The 20495-nt window shown below is 40.5% G+C and overlaps 1 protein-coding gene across 1 annotated transcript in view; it reads left to right on the top strand.

Moving 5' to 3' along the window:
* PLPPR4 (phospholipid phosphatase related 4) overlaps positions 1–20495 on the top strand; it is a 922943-nt gene that overhangs the window by 491670 nt on the left and 410778 nt on the right. The window contains exon 2 of the mRNA XM_044085713.1: positions 9464–9649. Coding sequence (XP_043941648.1) covers positions 9464–9649 — 186 coding nt within the window. The remainder of the gene's footprint in view (positions 1–9463; positions 9650–20495) is intronic.

Consider the following 20495-nt stretch of genomic DNA (forward strand, 5'->3'; position numbering starts at 1 on the left):
GCTCCCACAACTCTTACCATGTGGGTTCTGTCCGTGAGCCAGTTGGCAACCCATCTCATGACATAGGGGTTTATGTTCATGCTGGTGAGCTTGTCTATAATACCTGAGTGGGGAATGGTGTCGAAGGCCTTTGCAAGGTCTAGGTAGGCTGTGTGGACCACCTTTCCCTCATCTATAGCCTTGGTAACTGTCTCAAAGAAGTCCACCAGGTTTAGCAGGCATAATCTCCTATTAACAAAGCCGAACTAGGGAGGGCCCAGTGTTTGGAGGTTTCCAATGTCTCTGTAATGAGATCTATGATGATGTGCTCCATAGCTTTGCAGACTAAGCTAGTCAGGCTTATAGGGTGATAGTTCCCGGAGTCCGTTGTGGCGCCACCTTTGTGGAGTGGAATAACCATTGCTGTGCGCCACTCTGTGGGCATGTAGCCTGTGGAGAGGCTGAGTTTAAACAGTGTGTTTAGGTGAGGGGTTAGTTCATCTTTGAGCTCATATAGGATGCAGCCTGGGACACCATCCAGTTCCATTGATGCTGTGTTTTTGGCTTTGGAGAGGGCTGTTTTAACCAGAGTGTCTGTGATTTCAGGGGCACTAAATTCTTCTGGTATAGTTATGGGCCCTTTTGAGGGTGAGAGGGGGGTGAAGTTTCCACTGAACCTGTCTGCAAGGTTGTTGGCTATATTGGTCGGTTCAGTGTATTTTGTGCCATTTTGCACTAACTTCGAGCAGATCTGAGAATTGCCACTTAGATTCTTGACATAGCTAAAGAATGCCTTGTGGTTATCTTTGGAGTCCATGGCAATTTTTCTTTCGAAGCTAGCCTTGGATGATTTTATGAGGGAACGTAGTTTCTTGCTGATACTTATCAGGAATGTCTTCTCTTCTTGGGATTTTACTCTTTTCTGTACTAGTTTCCTCCTTCTATTGTATAGCTTGTTTATGGCAGGGGTCCACCAGCCTGTTTTCCTTTTCCTGAAGGAGTGAGTCTTGGTTTAGTTTGGGATAGCATGATCCATGCATTCTTGTAGGTGCCCATAAAGTGCATTAGTAAAGGATTTTGCAGCTTGGACAGCATTATCCTTTAGCATGGGGGCTTTGAAACTTCCCACCTCGGTCTTAAGTAACGTGAAGTTTGCTTTTGAAAGGTTTTTCACAGTGGTTTCTTTGACCGGGGGTGGGGGGGGGTGGCGGAATGTGGATATCCAGAGTGATTAGTTTATGGTCAGATCTAACCAGTGAGGGGTTGACCTCCGGTGTGGAACACCGGTCACCCATGTGGGTGATGACCAGGTCCAATATGTTGTCACCTCTGGTGGGGGTGTTGACTAGTTGATCCAGGGCATTTGAGTTTATAAATTCTAGGAAATGTTGGGCAAGGGAGTTTGTACTTGAGTAGTTCTCCCAGTTAATGTTTGGGTAATTGAAATCACCCAATATCAGTGTGTTTGGTAGAACCTTTATGTTTCCCAGTGTTTCCAGGAATGCGGAGTGGGGGTCCTGGGACATGGTGGGTGATATGTAGCAAGCTATAATTTGAATAGCAGTTTTGCCCATTGTTAGTTGCACGTGGATGATATCTGAAGCATCGTGCTGTGCCTCTAACCTGGAGGTGTGGGTATCCTTGATGAATATGGATACTCCCCCACATTTTGTATTGTGGTCCAGGTTTTGTGGCCAAAATGTATGGTATGAGTTGTAGCCTGGTAGTGCTGGGGTGCTCTCTGGAGCCTTAAACCAGGTTTCTGTTATTGCATATATATCGATTTTCTCTATACTGAGGAGTGCCTCGAGTGCATGCATTTTGTGGTTTAGACTTTTGGCATTAAGCAGCATTACCCTCAATTTTCTGTTACTTGTGCTAGTTACAGCAGTGGCTTTTTCTTTTGAGCCATGCCTAAAAAAGGCACTATGGGGGTGGCAAGAGCCTTGGCCAGTATTCGAAAGCCTAAGGGTGACAGGTGAAAGCCATTTCTAGCAAAGCAGTGTAGCTTGTTAAGCATGTCATCCCAGGCTGACAGACACCAGAAGCTTAGCCAATTGTTGAAATTGATAATTTTTTCTATATACCGTGGTATCATTCTTGGTGAGGGCAGGATGCTACTCAGGGTCAGGGTCATACCGGCCAGGGCTACATGATCAGAGTGCTCCTCCATGTATCTTTTCATGTAGTCCAAGAGGTATGGCTCAGGACATTTACACCGACATGGACAATGACAGAGTCATATTTGTACTTGTTCTGGAGTGACCTGAGTGCTTGGGTTATGTGGCAGATCCTGGCACCCGACAGGCAGCTAACAGGGACAGATAGGCTGCTCAAAGCTCCCTCTCTCACAGTAAATAGAGAAATTTCCTTCTATCCAAGTAAGGTATGGACAAACACAGAAACTTGTAATACAGCCCTGAATTCAGCACTAACCTGAAAACTGAACTAAACTAGCTTAGAAAGGTGGAAAGACAAGTATATTTTTTTTTTTTTTTTTTTTTCAAAACATAAAGCAGATACAATCAAAAAACACTTTAAATGCACAGAAATAGCTATCACACTTGAGTGTGTAGCTTACAACAGTTAGAAAGGTAATTTAAACACAAAAACGACTTTGTTAAAGTGCAGGCAGTAAAATAAGTACAATATGTAGCTGAAACAAGCTTTTTAAATCACAGAAACTCTAGGAAATCAGCGTTTTAGGAGGCATTAGCTAAAGGCAGCAAGAAAATGCAGAAAAAATTATACTTAATCACTCCAAAGTCTCTCTTTTGTCCCTCTGCTGCTGTAGAACCTTGCAGGGCACCAGGCAGGAGCTTGCTGAGCTGTATACTAGCACAAAAACCTTGCAAATGTGGGTTTTATAGCACGAAAATGAAAGAGATAGAAATTAGCCCAAAATGGCCAAAAAACTACTAATTTCTGGGCTGAAACCACTCCTCCAAGGACAGATAGGCTGCTCAAAGCTCCCTCTCTCACAGTGAACAGAGAAACTTCCTTCTATCCAAGTAAAGTATGGGCAAATACAGAAATTTGTAACACAGCTCTGAATTCAGCACTAACCTGAAAACTGGACTAAACTAGCTTAGAAAGCTGAGAAAACAAGTATTTTTTTTTGTTTTTTTTCAGAAAATAAAGCAGATACAATCAAAAAAACACTTTAAATGCACAGAAATGGCTATCACACTTGAGTGCATAGCCTACAACAGTTAAACAGGTAATTTAAACACAAAAACGACTTTGTTAAAGTGCAGGCAGTAAGATAAATACAATATGTAGCTGAAACAAGCTTTTTAAATCACAGAAACTCTAGAAAATTGGTGTTTTAGATGGAATTAGCGAAAGGCAGCAACAAAATGTAGAAATATGATACTTAATCACTCCAAAGTCTCTCTTTTGTCTGTCTGCTGCTATAGAACTCTGCAGGGCACCAGGCAGGAGCTTGCTGAGATGTATACTAACACAACAACCTTGCAAATGCGGGTTTTATAGCAGGGAAATGAAAGAGATAGAAATTAGCCCAAAATGGCCAATAAATTACTAATTTCTGGACTGAAACCACTCCTCCAGGAACAGATTGGCTGCTCAAAGCTCCCTTTTTCACAGTGAACAGAGAAACTTCCTTCTATCCAAGTAAGGTATGAGCAAACACAGAAACTTGTAACACAGCCCTGAATTTAGCACTAACCTGAAAACTGGACTAAACTAACTTAGAAACGCAGGAAAACAAGTATATATATATTTTTTTTCAGAAAATAAAGCAGATACAATAAAAAAAAACACCTTAAATGCACAGAAATGGCTATCACACTTGAGTGTGTAGCCTACAAGAGTTAAACAGGTAATTTAAACAGAAAAAAATACTTTGTTAATGTGCATGCAGTAAAATAAGTACAATATTTAGCTGAAACAAGCTTTTTAAATCACAGAAACTCTAGAAAATCTGCATTTTAGGTGGAATTAGCTAAAGGCAGCAAGAAAATGCAGAAAAATGATACTTAATTATTCTAAAGTCTCTCTTTTGTCTCTCTGCTGCTGTAGAACTCTGCAGGGCACTAGGCAGGAGCTTGCTGAGCTGTGTACTAGCACAAAAACCTTGCAAATAAATGCAGGTTGTATAGCAGGGAAATTAAAGAGATTGAAAATTAACCCAAAATGTCCAATATACTACTACTTTCTGGGCTGAAACCACTCCTCTAGGGACAGATAGGCTGCTCAAAGCTCCCTCTCTCACAGTGAACAGAGAAGCTTCCTTCTATCCAAGTAAGGTATGGGCAAACACAGAAACTTGTAACACAGCCCTGAATTCAGCACTAACCTGAAAACTGGACTAAACTAGCTCAGAAAGGCGGGAAAACATGTATTTTTTTTGTTTTGCTTTTTTCAGAAAATAAAGCAGATACAATAAAATAAGGTATGGGCAAACAAAGAAATGTGTAACACAGCCCTGAATTTAGCACTAACCTTAAAACTGGACTAAACTAGCTTAGAAAGGCAGGAAAACAAGTATATATATATATATATATATATATATATATATATATATATATATATATTTCAGAAAATAAAGCAGATACAATAAAAAAAAACAGTTTAAATGCACAGAAATGGCTATCACAATTGAGTGTGTAGCCTACAACATTTAAACAGGTAATTTAAACACAAAAACAACTTTGTTAAAGGGCAGGCAGTAAAATAAGTACAATATGTAGCTGAAACAATCTAAAGCAAGGTGAAACTCAAAATTGAACCTGTTGTCAAGAGCCAAGACAGTAGAAATTGATACAGTTGAACATCACATTCAAATGCTGGGTCATCAGGGTATGTCTTTAATCACCTTTGTATGCAGGCCAAGAAGAGATTCTCCCTTATCACTAAGGAAATATATTCCAGAGATGAGGAAAATTAAAAGTAAAAAAAAAACAAAAGCCTAATGTTTTTAACTGCACCTAGGGGGCTATCAGCAGCCCCCTGTGAGGCACAGCATAAAATCTGAGGTGGGCAGTATGGCACAATGAACTCCTTCAGTTAAGGGCAGCTGAAATCATGCAAGGACAAATAAACTAATGCCATGATTGTATCAAAGATGCAAAAATGCTTCCAGATCTGGTTCAGGCTGAATGGTACTATTTTAATGTGTTAGTAATGAGAGCTACAAGCTGTGAAGTGCTCCACAAAATACAAATAGTCAGTTTTGGTGTCAGGGAGTCCTTGAATCAAAGACTTTATCTGTATTATTCTGAAAGATTGACAATGCACTCTATGAATTCCTGTAGGGTTCCGCTTACCAATATCTGTGAAATGCTTGACATATTTTTGCCAGGTTTGCAAAACGTTCCGCTGTCAAATAATCTGCCTGTTGTCACTATTTTCATTTTCTGCACAGCTGAGTCACCACTGGTGTTGTCGCTGTCTCCATCACTGTACAGAGCACATAGTTTATCAAACGTCTGTATGGTACCACAGCTAGGTCACCACTGGTGCTATGGCCATCTCCATCACTGTACAGAGCACATAGTTTATCAAACGTCTGTATGGTACCACAGCTGGGTCACCACTGGTGCTATGGCCATCTCCATCACTGTACAGAGCACATAGTTTATCAAACGTCTGTATGGTACCACAGCTGGGTCACCACTGGTGCTATGGCCATTTCCATCACTGTACAGAGCACATAGTTTATCAAACGTCTGCATGGTACCACAGCTGGGTCAGCACTGGTGTTGTCGCTGTCTCCATCACTGTACAGAGCACATAGTTTATCAAACGTCTGTATGGTACCACAGCTGGGTCACCACTGGTGCTATGGCCATTTCCATCACTGTACGGAGCACATAGTTTATCAAACGTCTGCATGGTACCACAGCTGGGTCAGCACTGGTGTTGTCGCTGTCTCCATCACTGTACAGAGCACATAGTTTATCAAACGTCTGTATGGTACCACAGCTGGGTCACCACTGGTGTTGTTGCTGTCTCCATCACTGTACAGAGCACATAGTTTATCAAACGCCCGTATGGTACCACAGCTGGGTCACCACTGGTGCTATGGCCATCTTCATCACTGTACAGAGCACATAGTTTATCAAACGTCTGTATGGTACCACAGCTGGGTCACCACTGGTGCTATGGCCATCTCCATCACTGTACAGAGCACATAGTTTATCAAACGTCTGTATGGTACCACAGCTGGGTCACCACTGGTGCTATGGCCATCTCCATCACTGTACAGAGCACATAGTTTATCAAACGTCTGCATGGTACCACAGCTGGGTCAGCACTGGTGTTGTCGCTGTCTCCATCACTGTACAGAGCACATAGTTTATCAAACGTCTGTATGGTACCACAGCTGGGTCACCACTGGTGTTGGTCATCTCCATCACTGTACAGAGCACATAGTTTATCAAACGTCTGTATGGTACCACAGCTGGGTCACCACTGGTGCTATGGCCATTTCCATCACTGTACAGAGCACATAGTTTATCAAACATCTGTATGGTACCACAGCTGGGTCACCACTGGTGCTATGGCCATCTCCATCACTGTACAGAGCACATAGTTTATCAAATGTCTGTATGGTACCACAGCTGGGTCAGCACTGGTGCTATGACCATCTCCATCACTGTACAGAGCACATAGTTTATCAAACGTCTGTATGGTACCACAGCTGGGTCACCACTGGTGCTATGGCCATCTCCATCACTGTACAGAGCACATAGTTTATCAAACGTCTGTATGGTACCACAGCTGGGTCACCACTGGTGCTATGGCCATCTCCATCACTGCACAGAGCACATAGATTATCAAACGTCTGTATGGTACCACAGCTGGGTCACCACTGGTGCTATGGCCATCTCCATCACTGTACAGAGCACATAGTTTATCAAACGTCTGTATGGTACCACAGCTGGGTTACCACTGATGTTGTGGCCATCTCCATCACTGTACAGAGCACATAGTTTATCAAACGTCTGTATGGTACCACAGCTGGGTCACCACTGATGTTGTGGCCATCTCCATCACTGTACAGAGCACATAGTTTATCAAACGTCTGTATGGTACCACAGCTGGGTCACCACTGGTGCTATGGCCATCTCCATCACTGTACAGAGCACATAGTTTATCAAACATCTGTATGGTACCACAGCTGGGTCACCACTGGTGCTATGGCCATCTCCATCACTGTACAGAACACATAGTTTATCAAACGTCTGTATGGTACCACAGCTGGGTCACCACTGGTGCTATGGCCATCTCCATCACTGTACAGAGCACATAGTTTATCAAACGTCTGTATGGTACCACAGCTGGGTCACCACTGATGTTGTGGCCATCTCCATCACTGTACAGAGCACATAGTTTATCAAACATCTGTGTGGTACCAAAGCTGGGTCTTCACTGGTGCTGTGGTGGTCTCTTTCCCTGTACAGAGCACATAGTTTATCAAACATCTGTGCAGTACCAGTCTAGTTACTTGTCAGTTTTCAACATGGTAGTCTGAAAAATGCACTGCCTGACCTGCCAGAATATTCAGTCTCTAGCCAGTGACATGGATTATGCAACTGCTGCAGGTATCCATGTGAGAAAATAAGGTACCTATTTCACCTCATTAATGCTAATAGTATTTCATATCTGCATTGCCAAATCAATTGTTCTGCTTCTGCTTCTTGTATAGGTAAATGAATCATAACATATTTTTCTGTTATACCTTATATTCTTTGATATTGAACCCTATGCATTCATTTTAATGCTCACTGCAGACTATACCCTGCATTTGTGTAGTATCAATTTCACTTTCTTTATTCTCTATACATGCCTGACCTGACTTCATTGTTCTCTATAGACCACATGATGTCCAAATAGTGAACATGTTTCTCATTTCTGACATAAGAGAAGGAAATGCCAATGCTATTTTGATTCAGAATTAAATTTTCAGATTTGGCCGGAGTACCATTAAAGATATGAAACAATTCAATTGTGCATCTATGATTCATTTTGACATGTATATGAAAATAACTGCCCACATAGATACATCTCATCAAACAAATCCATGAAGTGCTTACTGCAGCTTTCGGCAAAACTGGTGACTGGATAGCAGTCATTTTTTTCTGTAGAAGCATCCTTACAACAAAAAGGAAAGAAAGAGTGCAAAAAATAAAGGGAATTATGGGAAGAGAGAAAGAATGAAAGAAAGAAAAATAAAGACAATTGCAGGTGTCCATGAGGGGACCATCATTTAACAGAAATGGAACTGGATGTAACTATACCAACACATATAAGTTATGGGATGTAATCAGTCTATTAACCATAATTTATTTGATAATATTTCAAAAACAATGTGCCAAAACACCTTATGTGACCTTGGAGTTGGTATATATAAGTTCAGTGGGTTTTGGGGACTTGCTCACTACATCGGGTGTGCTGCAGGAAGGCTTGCCATCTGCAAACAATTTGTCTGAGGTTCACTGAAAGGTGTTTCAAGAAAGAAATGACTGTCAATAGAGTGGCATGATTCCTATGATATAACCAAAACAAACTCTTAGGCTTTAAAATATGATCATAACCCAACAAATAAACTGCAGTTTAGCAATGCTAGTTGTGCAAAATCTTTGTTGATCATTTGGACTATATAACCTCTTCTTCTGGAATAAATGGTATAGCAGATTAATTGTGTTATCCCAAGCTTGTATGATGCTACTAACTATAGCATGCTAATGTCTGACAGATAACTTACTTTATTAAAAGATCTTTATCTCTGCTTACTATTATTATAATGCTTGTAGATTAGATTTTTGCAATCATTAAAACTACTGATGCATAAAGACAAGTGTGCAGTATTGCTACATATTTCTATCCAGTTTCTTTATCCATAACTTGCATTTGTAAAAATAAAAAAAAAAAAAAAAGACTCAGGTCTATTGCTTTATTGTACTATTTCATATTAGTTAAACAGTGAAATTCAGGGTCTATATTAATTCCGTGAAAGACGTATTCATCGAATACGTCAACAACCGCTGAAAATCACTTCCGTGAACCATGGAACTTTTCCCAAGGTTTGCAAACTCTTGGTGATCATCTAACCTTTTCCCCAGTTTAGTGCAATGTCAGTGTTGTTATATATATAGTTAAGGGGGTGGGAGAGCAAAGCCTCCCACATTGGGGGTGGGGGGTGGGAGAGCAAAGCCTCCCACATTGGGGAGGGTGGGAGCAAAGCTCCCCGCTTGGGTGGCTTTGATTTAGTCCATTCTGTGTTCCAGATGGTTGGTGGGCAAGTGTTTGGAAACAGTGGGAAAATTCCACAGTTCGCTGAAGTGATTTTCGGTGGTTGTTCACGGAAGATGTATTCGATGAATACGTCTTTCGCAGAATTAATATAGATCCGAAGTTCACCTACTGAACTTAATTATGGTAACTCATAAGCATTATGCAATTTATCAACACACAACAGTTTACAAAAATAACCTTTCTGTGTTCCTTTTTTCAGCTGCCAATACTTGCATCTTCTGTTGTCAGCCTTTACTTTTTGGAACTCACAGATGTATTCAAACCTGTACAGTCTGGATTTAGCTGCTATGACAGGAGTCTCAGCATGCCATATATTGAACCTACACAAGAAATCATCCCATTTTTGATGCTTCTTAGCCTAGCGTTTGCTGGACCTGCTGCTGCTGTGAGTAATTTTCACACCACAACACTGCCCTGCAGTATAAATGTGTTAGATTTATGATTCTTTTTTTATTTACAATACTATTTTGAAATAATTTCTTCTTCATGAGCCAGACTTGTTAATTTCACCACTGTCTGATATATTTCTAAATGGACTATTACATAACCATGGCTTCAATGTTGTTCTAGCATAAGACAGAAATAATTCAGTTTACTATGTTTCATACAATTCTGTTAGATTTTCCTCATAACATATATTCAATTGTATTAATCCTTTATGTTCTCATTTTCAATATGCAAACCAAAGATATGGTGCGGTGTTTATGAAAATGATTCATGTGTTATTATCCATTTTTGCATTTTGTTATAACCACCAAGGATCTTTTGTTATGGTTTTAAAAGTAGTTTTCGGTTGGAAAACTAATAATTCTGTAAGGAATCTACATTTTAAGCTATACTGCTAAACAGCCATGGGTTAATCCATTTAGTGATATTTTACTTAATCAGAATATGTGAAATGCTTGTAATGCTTAGAAAAAGTATAATGTTGCTGATATAACTGACCATACATGGTTTGTTTTTTTTATCAGCTTAAATCTGGCATTGATCAATAACTAAGAATCATCTGTGTTAATGGGTAAAATACACAGTGAGTCAGTATAACAGAAAAATCTGATGTGCACTCACTAGCGAAAATGACAGAAATAATTTAGTATTTTGAATCAATGCTTGCACAGTTGTTCTTCCAGTGAAAGCCTCCTGAACATCAAGAAATAAATGGATGCCATTTACTGTAATATGTTACAATGTCAGCAATTATTGGTTTTGGAAAAAACAGGTAATTTCACTACAGGTCTAGAGTTATTTTAATCTTATATGACTGTTTCATCATCAGCTGTAGGTGGAGTTCTGAATGTTAATCCATTGAAACTGCCTGCAAAGCTAGGGGATAAAATGAGGTAAGGATGATTCCTTGTCTGGTGAAACCACCCCCACCCCACCCACTCCCAAAGGATGGTCATCTTTACCATAATAATGCTTTTATTTCTTTCAATTAGTAATATTTCACTACTGTTCATTGCTTTTGTACTGTTTATTTCTTAATCTCTATCATTATTGCATGTTAATCTCCATTTAAACTGTACATTTTACTGGGAAAGTAATTCACTTACTTGTCATGTACTGGGTGACCTCCCTTCCTATAAATTTAGATTCAGTTTTTCTTAATACACCTACAATTGGCTGGATAACCAGTCTCCCAGTATGCTAGATTTGGTGAGGTACATAGTGCATCAGGGTTCTTCTAATGTGGCAAATATCTTTCTAGATTCGAATACAACAATCAATATCAGGAAATGCTGCAGGCAGCTTTATGTCAGACTTGGGTCAAGAATGGTTATATATTGACATTGTCACAATCCTCCGTAAGACTGCCAGCTATTTCTGGGACTTTTTCATTGCAGCTCTGCAGCAAATACCCTACCTTAAAATCAGGTATCCATGGACATTATTTCTAGTCTGATTATTTAGGTGTATTCACCTATAGTTTTTGTTCTCCTTTATCACCTCTATTACTACACACAGTTGAGCGTTGCCATTATGGTTAAGGTGTTTAACTCACAGACAAGAGCTACTTGCTGTTTGACCAAGGGAAACTGGCTAGGCTTAAAATGGGCCACAAGGGTAGTGTCGCTCGTCTAGTCAGGATGAAGTAGACGAACATTGTGGGTTCTGTTCAAGCAGCTTTATTATGTATAAACACATTAAACATGAAGGTAAATAATGTTAACTTATATACAAACTAGCTGTCTCATACATAGATGTTCACACACTGGCTGACTCACAAAATGGCACTGAAGCTAGCACGTGCTTCTATTTATATGCACTTTATATACACATGTTATTCTATATCCTTCCTCTTTGAGAAATGAGTCATGGCAATATTGACAACATGGACTGACATGCAATTGATCCAAAATAATTTTCATCTTGCAATTATACAGAACTAGATACATACAGTATATACAACTACATCCAGGTTGCTATGTATTTCACACTGGGTCTGGAAATATGACCAAATTGTGTGGCATAGAAATTGGAATTAGGTTTAGCAACTAGGATTGTCTCTGCTGAATGTTCAACCTTAGGGGCATCAGGAACACCATCAGAAATGGTAGTGGGAGTCAAGACACGTTCTGAAACAGGAACATTGTCTGAATTGCTCTGAGATTTAGAGTCTGTATCACAATGCTGCGATATCAGTTCTGATACAAGAAGATGTCTACAATTTCTCCTGTACTCCACACCCTCAGATTTCACAAAATAGATTCTTGGCTCCGCACATATACTTGTTACTTGACCAATCCGGTCAAAACCTTTCGCCATTTGTATCCTCACTGTCTCTCCTTCTTTCAACAGACGAAGAAATCTGATCGATTTGTCGTAGCTTGAACGCTTTCTAAATAATTGGGCTTTGATTGCTTTGTTGTTTTTAGCTTTAGGCCTCAACAAACTGGAACTAATAGGCAATGTTGTTCTGGTTTGCTTGGATAGAAGTCTCTGAGCAGCTGAGCCAAGTATATCATCACGGGGTATGTTTCTGAAATTGAGTAATTCAAAAAGACATTGGTACTATCATGCTTTGGCTTCTCAAGTAATTGCTTTGCACTCTGTACTGCACGTTCAGCTAGTCCATTTGACTATGGATATTCTGGACTACTAGTAACATATACAAAGTCCCATTCTTTTGCAAATTTCTGAAACAACTGACTGGTAAATTGGGTACCATTGTCAGAGATAAGCTTTTGTGGACTTCAATGGACTGAGAAATGATATTTCAATTTAGTGATAATAGTAGTGGAAGTTAGTTTAGGTAGTAGATTGATCTCAAATCAGTTTGAATAAGAGTCTACTCGTACTAAGTAATGTTGATTTTTCCACTCAAATGTCAGTGGCTACTGTTGACCAAGCTAGTTCAGGAATTTGACTTAGCTGAAGTGGTTCTTTCTGCAAATGTGGTTTAGTACTATTGCATACTGAACAAGAGGAAAGTACTTTATCAATGTCTTTTGTTAGAGAAGTCCAAAATACTAGTCCTCTCACCCTTCTTTTGGTAGCTTCAGAACCTGGGTGACCACGATGCAAAATCTGGATGTATTTGTGTTGTAAGGAAGTAGGAACAACAAATTTAGGACCTTTGAAAATAATGCCATCTTCCATCAACATCTCATCTCCGTAAGGAAAGTAGGGTTGCACTTCTGGTGGAACACTAGATTGCTTTGATGGCCACCCATCACTGATGTAGTGATTGAGTTTTTGCAAAACTGGATCAGTCTTTGTGTGATCTCTTAGCTCATCAAGTCTTGTGGTAGAAAACGTACACACTTCCATGACATTGAAGTCAAAATTCTCTGCATCAAGCTGTTACATTGTATTTCTGGGTGATGTGGATAAGGTAACAGCCAGATAAACGATTGGACTGGATGGCGCAGTGGTACAGCTGTAGCATTGTCACCTCACAGCAAGAGGTTCTCCAGTTTGATTCTTGGCTGGAGTGCCTTCTATGTGGAGTCTGCATGTCCTCCCTGCATCTGTGTGGGTTTCCTCTGGGTGCTCTGGTTTCCACCTACATTACAAAGACATGCATCTGGATTGTTTCTCCCCAGACCTCCTCTGAAAATTGGCTTTGTTCCAAGTCGGACTTTCCCGGTTAGCAAATTTTAAATAAACAAAATAAAGAAGCTTGCCTTTTGTGTAGACCATTTTGAAGTTGTACTTTTGCAATCTGAGCATCATTCTTTGTAATTGTGCTGGAGCTGAATGTATAGGTTTCTTTAAAATAATAACCAGAGGCTGATGATCAGTTTTGATTTGAATATCTCGACCATAGATATAATTATGAACTTGGAACATGCAAACACAACAGCCAAAAGTTCTTTCTCAATCTGAACATATTGCATTTCAGTTTGGATAAGTATTCTAGATGCACAGGCTACTGGTCTACCCTCTTGAGGAATGACTGCACCTAGACCAAATCTGGAAGCATCGCAGGAAAGAGTTACTGGTTTGTTGACATCATAGCATCTTAATGTAGGTGGAGTAGCAATTTTCTGCTTAAGATCTTCAAATGCTTTCCAGTGATGTTCTAACCATGACCATGTAACATTCTTACATGTTAGCTTTTTCAAAGGTGCTACCAACTCACTGAAGTCTGGTATAAACTTGCCTAAATAGTTGACCATGTCAAGAAAATCTTGTCGAACTTGTACATTATCTGGCATTGACATCTCAAGAATGGCTGCTTACTTGAACAGGTCTAGTCTTAAGCCAATGCTAGTAAATAAATGACCTACATATGTAACTTCTGGTAGTCTGAATTTGCACTTTAGAGGGTTGAGCTTCAAGTTCACTTCACGTGCTCTGTCTAGTACTCTCTTAAAATTTCTGTCATGCTCTGCTTCAGCATTACTGGCGACTAACAAATCATTTATTATTATGGCACAAGGATAACCTGAACAATTTGGTCCATTGCACGCTGAAAGACTTCACTTGCAGAATTTATTCCAAATGACATCCTGAGAAATCTGTATCTTCCAAATGAGGTACTGAATGTAGTCAGTAATGAAGATTTGCGATCAAACATCACTTGCCAAAATGAACTTTTGGCATCTAAGACAGAAAAAACAGTGGCATTCGGTATTAGAGTTGCGACTTCCTCAACTGTACGCATAGGATGATGAGGTATTTTTTTTGATCAAATCTCTTGGATCAATACATATTCTGATTTCGTCTGAGACTTTTTTTGTGAGCTGCTACTATGGACATCAGCCATTCGGTAGGCTCTGTAGCTGGACAAATTACACCATGCTGCTCCATTTTGTCCAGCAAGGCTTTGACTTTATGCTCTATAGCTATCAGAACTTTTCTTGCTGGTCTGACCACTGGACTGATCTCTGGGTCTAATTTCATAGAATACACAACTGGAAATTTGCCCAACTTGTCATCGAAAACATCAGCATACTCTGAAAAAAAATAGTGTTAGTGAAGCTTGAACAGGGACATGTGCTTAGTTGATGAACTTCTTTGGTAAAAGAAAGCAAATTCATTCTCAAACTGTCTCTGAGACCCCATAATGACTGCACAGGTCTTCGGACTACATAAAATAATAAGCTATAACAGTTCTTGGCCACGTAACATGAATGCACTATTGAGCCTTCGGTTTGAATTTCTTCACTTCCATAAGCAACATGTTTTGCACAAATGGTCACATTTAGTTATTCACCAGCTCTCACTTTAGCAAGAGTATCTGCAGACATAACAATACACTTTGAATTAGTGTCTACTTTGAGCTCAGTGGATTTACCATTTATCTGGACAGTACAAAATGCATTCTTTGCCAATAAATCTACTGCATCAATTCTTTCACCAACTACTGACGCACCATTTGTACATAGAAAGCAGGCTGTTGCAGTTCTAACTTGATCTATTTGCTTTTTCAAATGACCCTTCTTTATAACAGTATGAGACGTACTTGATTTACAGAATTTTTGAAAATGGTTCCATTTCATGCATTTATGGCATTGCTGACCAAATGCTAAACACTTTTCTCTTTTAGACTCATGGTTGGCACCACAGTTGCGATGCTTAACAATAAAGCTTGACTTTGGTTTTGCTGATTCACCCTTCTACTGCACTGACACTGCTCCTTTAACTGAACTAGTCTTAGACCTTGCTAGAAGATTGCAGGTTTTCCTTGCCACACCCACAGGAGCTACAGCTGCCATGTGCTTAGGCCTGTTTGTGCCAGCCACATGTCGCATACTGTCTATATTTGCTCTGGAGCCTAATGAAGCCATGCTCTTATCACTTGCAAGCATATCAAGATCATATCACCCCAGATGGGACTCGAACCCACAATCCCTGGCTTAACCATGTGCCTTTCTGTGACTTCATGGATTTGACAAATTGCAATAACTTTGCTCAGCATTAAATCACTGTCACAAAGCAAAATCTTTCTCACAGCAGCACTTTTAATACCACACAGGATCCTGTCCTTTATTAACTCATCTTTTAAATCACCAAACTTTAGTTTGTGCCTCAGGTCAGTAATATAAGCTGCAAAAGTCTCTCCTTGCTTCTGATCTCTTGTGTAAAACAAATGCCTCTCTAATGTAACATTGGTCTGGGGATTACACATCTCTCTGAATTTGCACTTCAAACATTGGGGGTCTTCCCTTGATTCAACCTGTATAATAATATGACAGTTTTCCCCTTCACCTTCATACACTGCTGGTGCATATACAAATGAACACTCCCTTTCATGGCCTCTGACCCTGCTAGGTTTAGCAAAATGAATGCCCTAGTGTGTGCATCTTTATCAGAATAAGCAGCTTGTATGAATATATTGTACTCTTGCTCAAATATTCTCCAATTCTCTGCAATATTCTGATCAAATATAAGTGGTAGTGGTTTTTGAAAGCCATCTGCTATATTAATACATCTCAGTGAAGACTTTTTCCAGTATGCATGAACACATACACACACGCACACACAAACACACACACACACACACACACACACACACACACACACACACACACACACACACACACACACACACACACACACACACACACACACACTTATCTAGTTAAAGAATATGTTTCAGTTAGAGGATTCTTTCACCGTCTTTCCTCCCTTAAGGAGTCACTGTTTAAATTAGGGGCATCTCCTCGGGTTGGAGGAGATTGTCGTTTAAATTTAGAGACCTCTCCTCCTCCCTATCCTTTCTATTTTTTCTTGTAAAAAAAAGCCTTTTCTATCTTGCTTCTACCTTTTATAGTAGTTAAAATTTACTGTTGTGTTAGTTTTTTTCACAGGTAAACATGTCTAAAGAGTCTGTTAAGAAGCACAAACAATCTGGATTTAAAAAGTGTGATTCATGCACTCAGAAAATGTCTGTAACAGATGGACACACAAGTTGTGTCTACTGTCTAGGACCAGTCCATCTCCAAGACTCCTGCTCCATTTGTCATAGTTTCAGTGCAAAGGACTTACAGGAGAGGAAAAATAAGCTCATTTTAAGGGGCTTGTTGAAAGTTGAAGAAGGTAATCAGACCTTAAAACTGGATAAATCTAAAAAGGCTGCTTCATTGGCTCCTGTGTCTGAGCAGTCAAGCAGTTTCAAAGATACAGCATCCTCGGATCCAAAAGTTATCAGTTCCAACAAACCTGATCCTCCATCAGTTCCATCTGTCTCCTCGGAACTGTTGCGGAGCCAAAAAGGATTTGGTCACCATCCTTGGAACCTGTTCATTTGGTGCCACAATCTCCTTTGTTACAGTCTGTGGCAGGTAGACACAAATTGTCAAGCCATTCCTCTCGATCCTCCAGATTATCGGATGATGATGTGGAGCAGGTCATGAAGAGGTTGCTCTGGACCTGGGCCCTAGCAGAAATTCTCTCGAGCCCAGCCCATCAGATCGTGGAGCTGACAACTGTACCTCAGATAACGTTGATTCCTCCTCTGACTCAGATGAGTTTGGAGTCAGAGAGTATGGAAGTTGTTGTGCTGGAACTGGTGGAGCCAGTAACCACTCCTGCTATCTCAGCTTCAATGTCTGCTCCGATCTCATTGATGTTGTCTTCCATCGAGGGATCTGGGGGTCGACACTCCCTGGTTGGCTCGGTGGGACAGTAGAGTCGGACCCATGTCGGAACCGACTCTCCCACTAAGTGCTTCAGCTCTGGTGAGTTCGGCTCCCACATCAGCCTCGGAGCCACCCTCCTCTGTGCTGGAGAGATCTCCCGGCCCCTTGGGACCGGAGTCTTTGTCAGCCCAGGATCACGGTGCCTTTGAGCTGATGTGGACTGTGCTCTCCACTGAGTCTGCTCCACCTTTGGCTCTAGCATCTCTTCTCCAAAAAGGGACAGTGTCCACCTCTTCATTATCCCTCCATCACCCCAGAGTAGAGAGTCAGTGCCCCAGGAAACCCCAATGGGTGGAACCTCCTCTTCCAATATATCCCTGGAACATCCCCCAGGAGGTCCCTTGGAAGAGACAGTGTAAGAGGAAGTACGTAGACTCCCCTGAGTCTGTCACTTCTGATACTGACTTGGAGGATTCAGAAGGGTCCCCACAGTCACCCTCTGAGGATGGCTCTTTTTCAGACATCCTGGAGATCCTTAAGCAGAGGGGTGGCTGGAAATCCCTTTCCCCTTCTGAAGATGAGTCGATATACCTGGAGGCATTTGGCTCTCCCCCTTCCACTTCTTGGGTGTCTCCACCTTTCGACCCTCTCCTGGGTGTAGTGAGTCAGAAGGTGTGGGACTCTCCAGAATCAGTGGATCCCATTCCTCAGAGGCTAAATAAATTTATTATGGCCCCAGAGGACAGACAATATCTAACTAAGGGAGTTCCAGTAGATGTGATGGTGGTCACTGTGGCCACAAAGAAGGAGTTGGCTGAAACTTCTGCATCTTTTTATGTCAGACTTGGGTCAATAATGGTTATATATTGGCATTGTCACAATCCTCAATAAGACTGCCAGCTATTTCTGGGACTTTTTCATTGCAGCTCTGCAGCAAATACCCTACCTTAAAATCAGGTATCCATGGACATTATTTCTAGTCTGATTATTTAGGTGTAGTCACCTATAGTTTTTGTTCTCCTTTATCACCTCTATTACTACACACAGTTGAGCGTTGCCATTATGGTTAAGGTGTTTAACTCACAGACAAGAGCTACTTGCTGTTTGACCAAGGGAAACTGGCTAGGCTTAAAATGGGCCACAAGGGTAGTGTCGCTCGTCTAGTCAGGATGAAGTAGACGAACATTGTGGGTTCTGTTCAAGCAGCTTTATTATGTATAAACACATTAAACATGAAGGTAAATAATGTTAACTTATATACAAACTAGCTGTCTCATACATAGATGTTCACACACTAGCTGACTCACAAAATGGCACTGAAGCTAGCACGTGCTTCTATTTATATGCACTTTATATACACATGTTATTCTATATCCTTCCTCTTTGAGAAATGAGTCATGGCAATATTGACAACATGGACTGACATGCAATTGAGCCAAAATAATTTTCATCTTGCAATTATACAGAACTAGATACATACAGTATATACAACTACATCCAGGTTGCTATGTATTTCACACTGGGTCTGGAAATACGACCAAATTGTGTGGCATAGAAATTGGAATTAGGTTTAGCAACTAGGATTGTCTCTGCTGAATGTTCAACCTTAGGGGCATCAGGAACACCATCAGAAATGGTAGTGGGAGTCAAGACACGTTCTGAAATAGGAACATTGTCTGAATTTCTCTGAGATTTAGAGTCTGTATCACAATGCTGCGATATCAGTTCTGATACAAGAAGATGTCTACAATTTCTCCTGTACTCCACACCCTCAGATTTCACAAAATAGATTCTTGGCTCCGCACATATACTTGTTACTTGACCAATCCGGTCAAAACCTTTCGCCATTTGTATCCTCACTGTCTCTCCTTCTTTCAACAGACGAAGAAATCTGATCGATTTGTCGTAGCTGAAACGCTTTCTAAATAATTGGGCTTTGATTGCTTTGTTGTTTTTAGCTTTAGGCCTCAATAAACTGGAACTAATAGGCAATGTTGTTCTGGTTTGCTTGGATAGAAGTCTCTGAGCAGCTGAGCCAAGTATATCATCACAGGGTATGTTTCTGAAATTGAGTAAATTCAAAAAGACATTGGTACTATCATGCTTTGGCTTCTCAAGTAATTGCTTTGCACTCTGTACTGCACGTTCAGCTAGTCCATTTGACTATGGATATTCTGGACTACTAGTAACATATACAAAGTCCCATTCTTTTGCAAATTTCTGAAACAACTGACTGGTAAATTGGGTACCATTGTCAGAGATAAGCTTTTGTGGACTTCAGTGGACTGAGAAATGACATTTCAATTTAGTGATAACAGTAGTGGAAGTTAGTTTAGGTAGTAGATTTATCTCAAATCAGTTTGAATAAGAGTCTACTCGTACTAAGTAATGTTGATTTTTCCACTCAAATCTCAGTGGCTAGTGTTGACCAAGCTAGTTCAGGAATTTGACTTAGCTGAAGTGGTTCTTTCTGCAAATGTGGTTTAGTACTATTGCATACTGAACAAGAGGAAAGTACTTTATCAATGTCTTTTGTTAGAGAAGTCCAAAATACTAGTCCTCTCACCCTTCTTTTGGTAGCTTCAGAACCTGGGTGACCACGATGCAAAATCTGGATGTATTTGTGTTGTAAGGAACTAGGAACAACAATTTTAGGACCTTTGAAAATAATGCCATCTTCCATCAGCATCTCATCTCCGTAAGGAAAGTAGGGTTGCACTTCTGGTGGAACACTAGATTGCTTTGACGGCCACCCATCACTGATGTAGTGATTGAGTTTTTGCAAAACTGGATCAGTCTTTGTGTGATCTCTTAGCTCATCAAGTCTTGTGGTAGAAAACGTACACACTTCCATGACATTGAAGTCAAAATTCTCTGCATCAAGCTGTTACATTGTATTTCTGGGTGATGTGGATAAGGTAACAGCCAGATAAACGATTGGACTTGATGGCGCAGTGGTACAGCTGTAGCATTGTCACCTCACAGCAAGAGGTTCTCCAGTTTGATTCTTGGCTGGAGTGCCTTCTATGTGGAGTCTGCATGTCCTCCCTGCATCTGTGTGGGTTTCCTCCAGGTGCTCTGGTTTCCACCTACATTACAAAGACATGGATCTGGATTGTTTCTCCCCAGACCTCCTCTGAAAATTGGCTTTGTTCCAAGTCGGACTTTCCCGGTTAGCAAATTTTAAATAAACAAAATAAA

This window comes from Protopterus annectens, chromosome 10.part0 (genome assembly GCF_019279795.1).
Source record: "Protopterus annectens isolate FY-2018-M chromosome 10.part0, PAN1.0, whole genome shotgun sequence".
Classification (NCBI taxonomy): Eukaryota; Metazoa; Chordata; order Ceratodontiformes; family Protopteridae; genus Protopterus; species Protopterus annectens.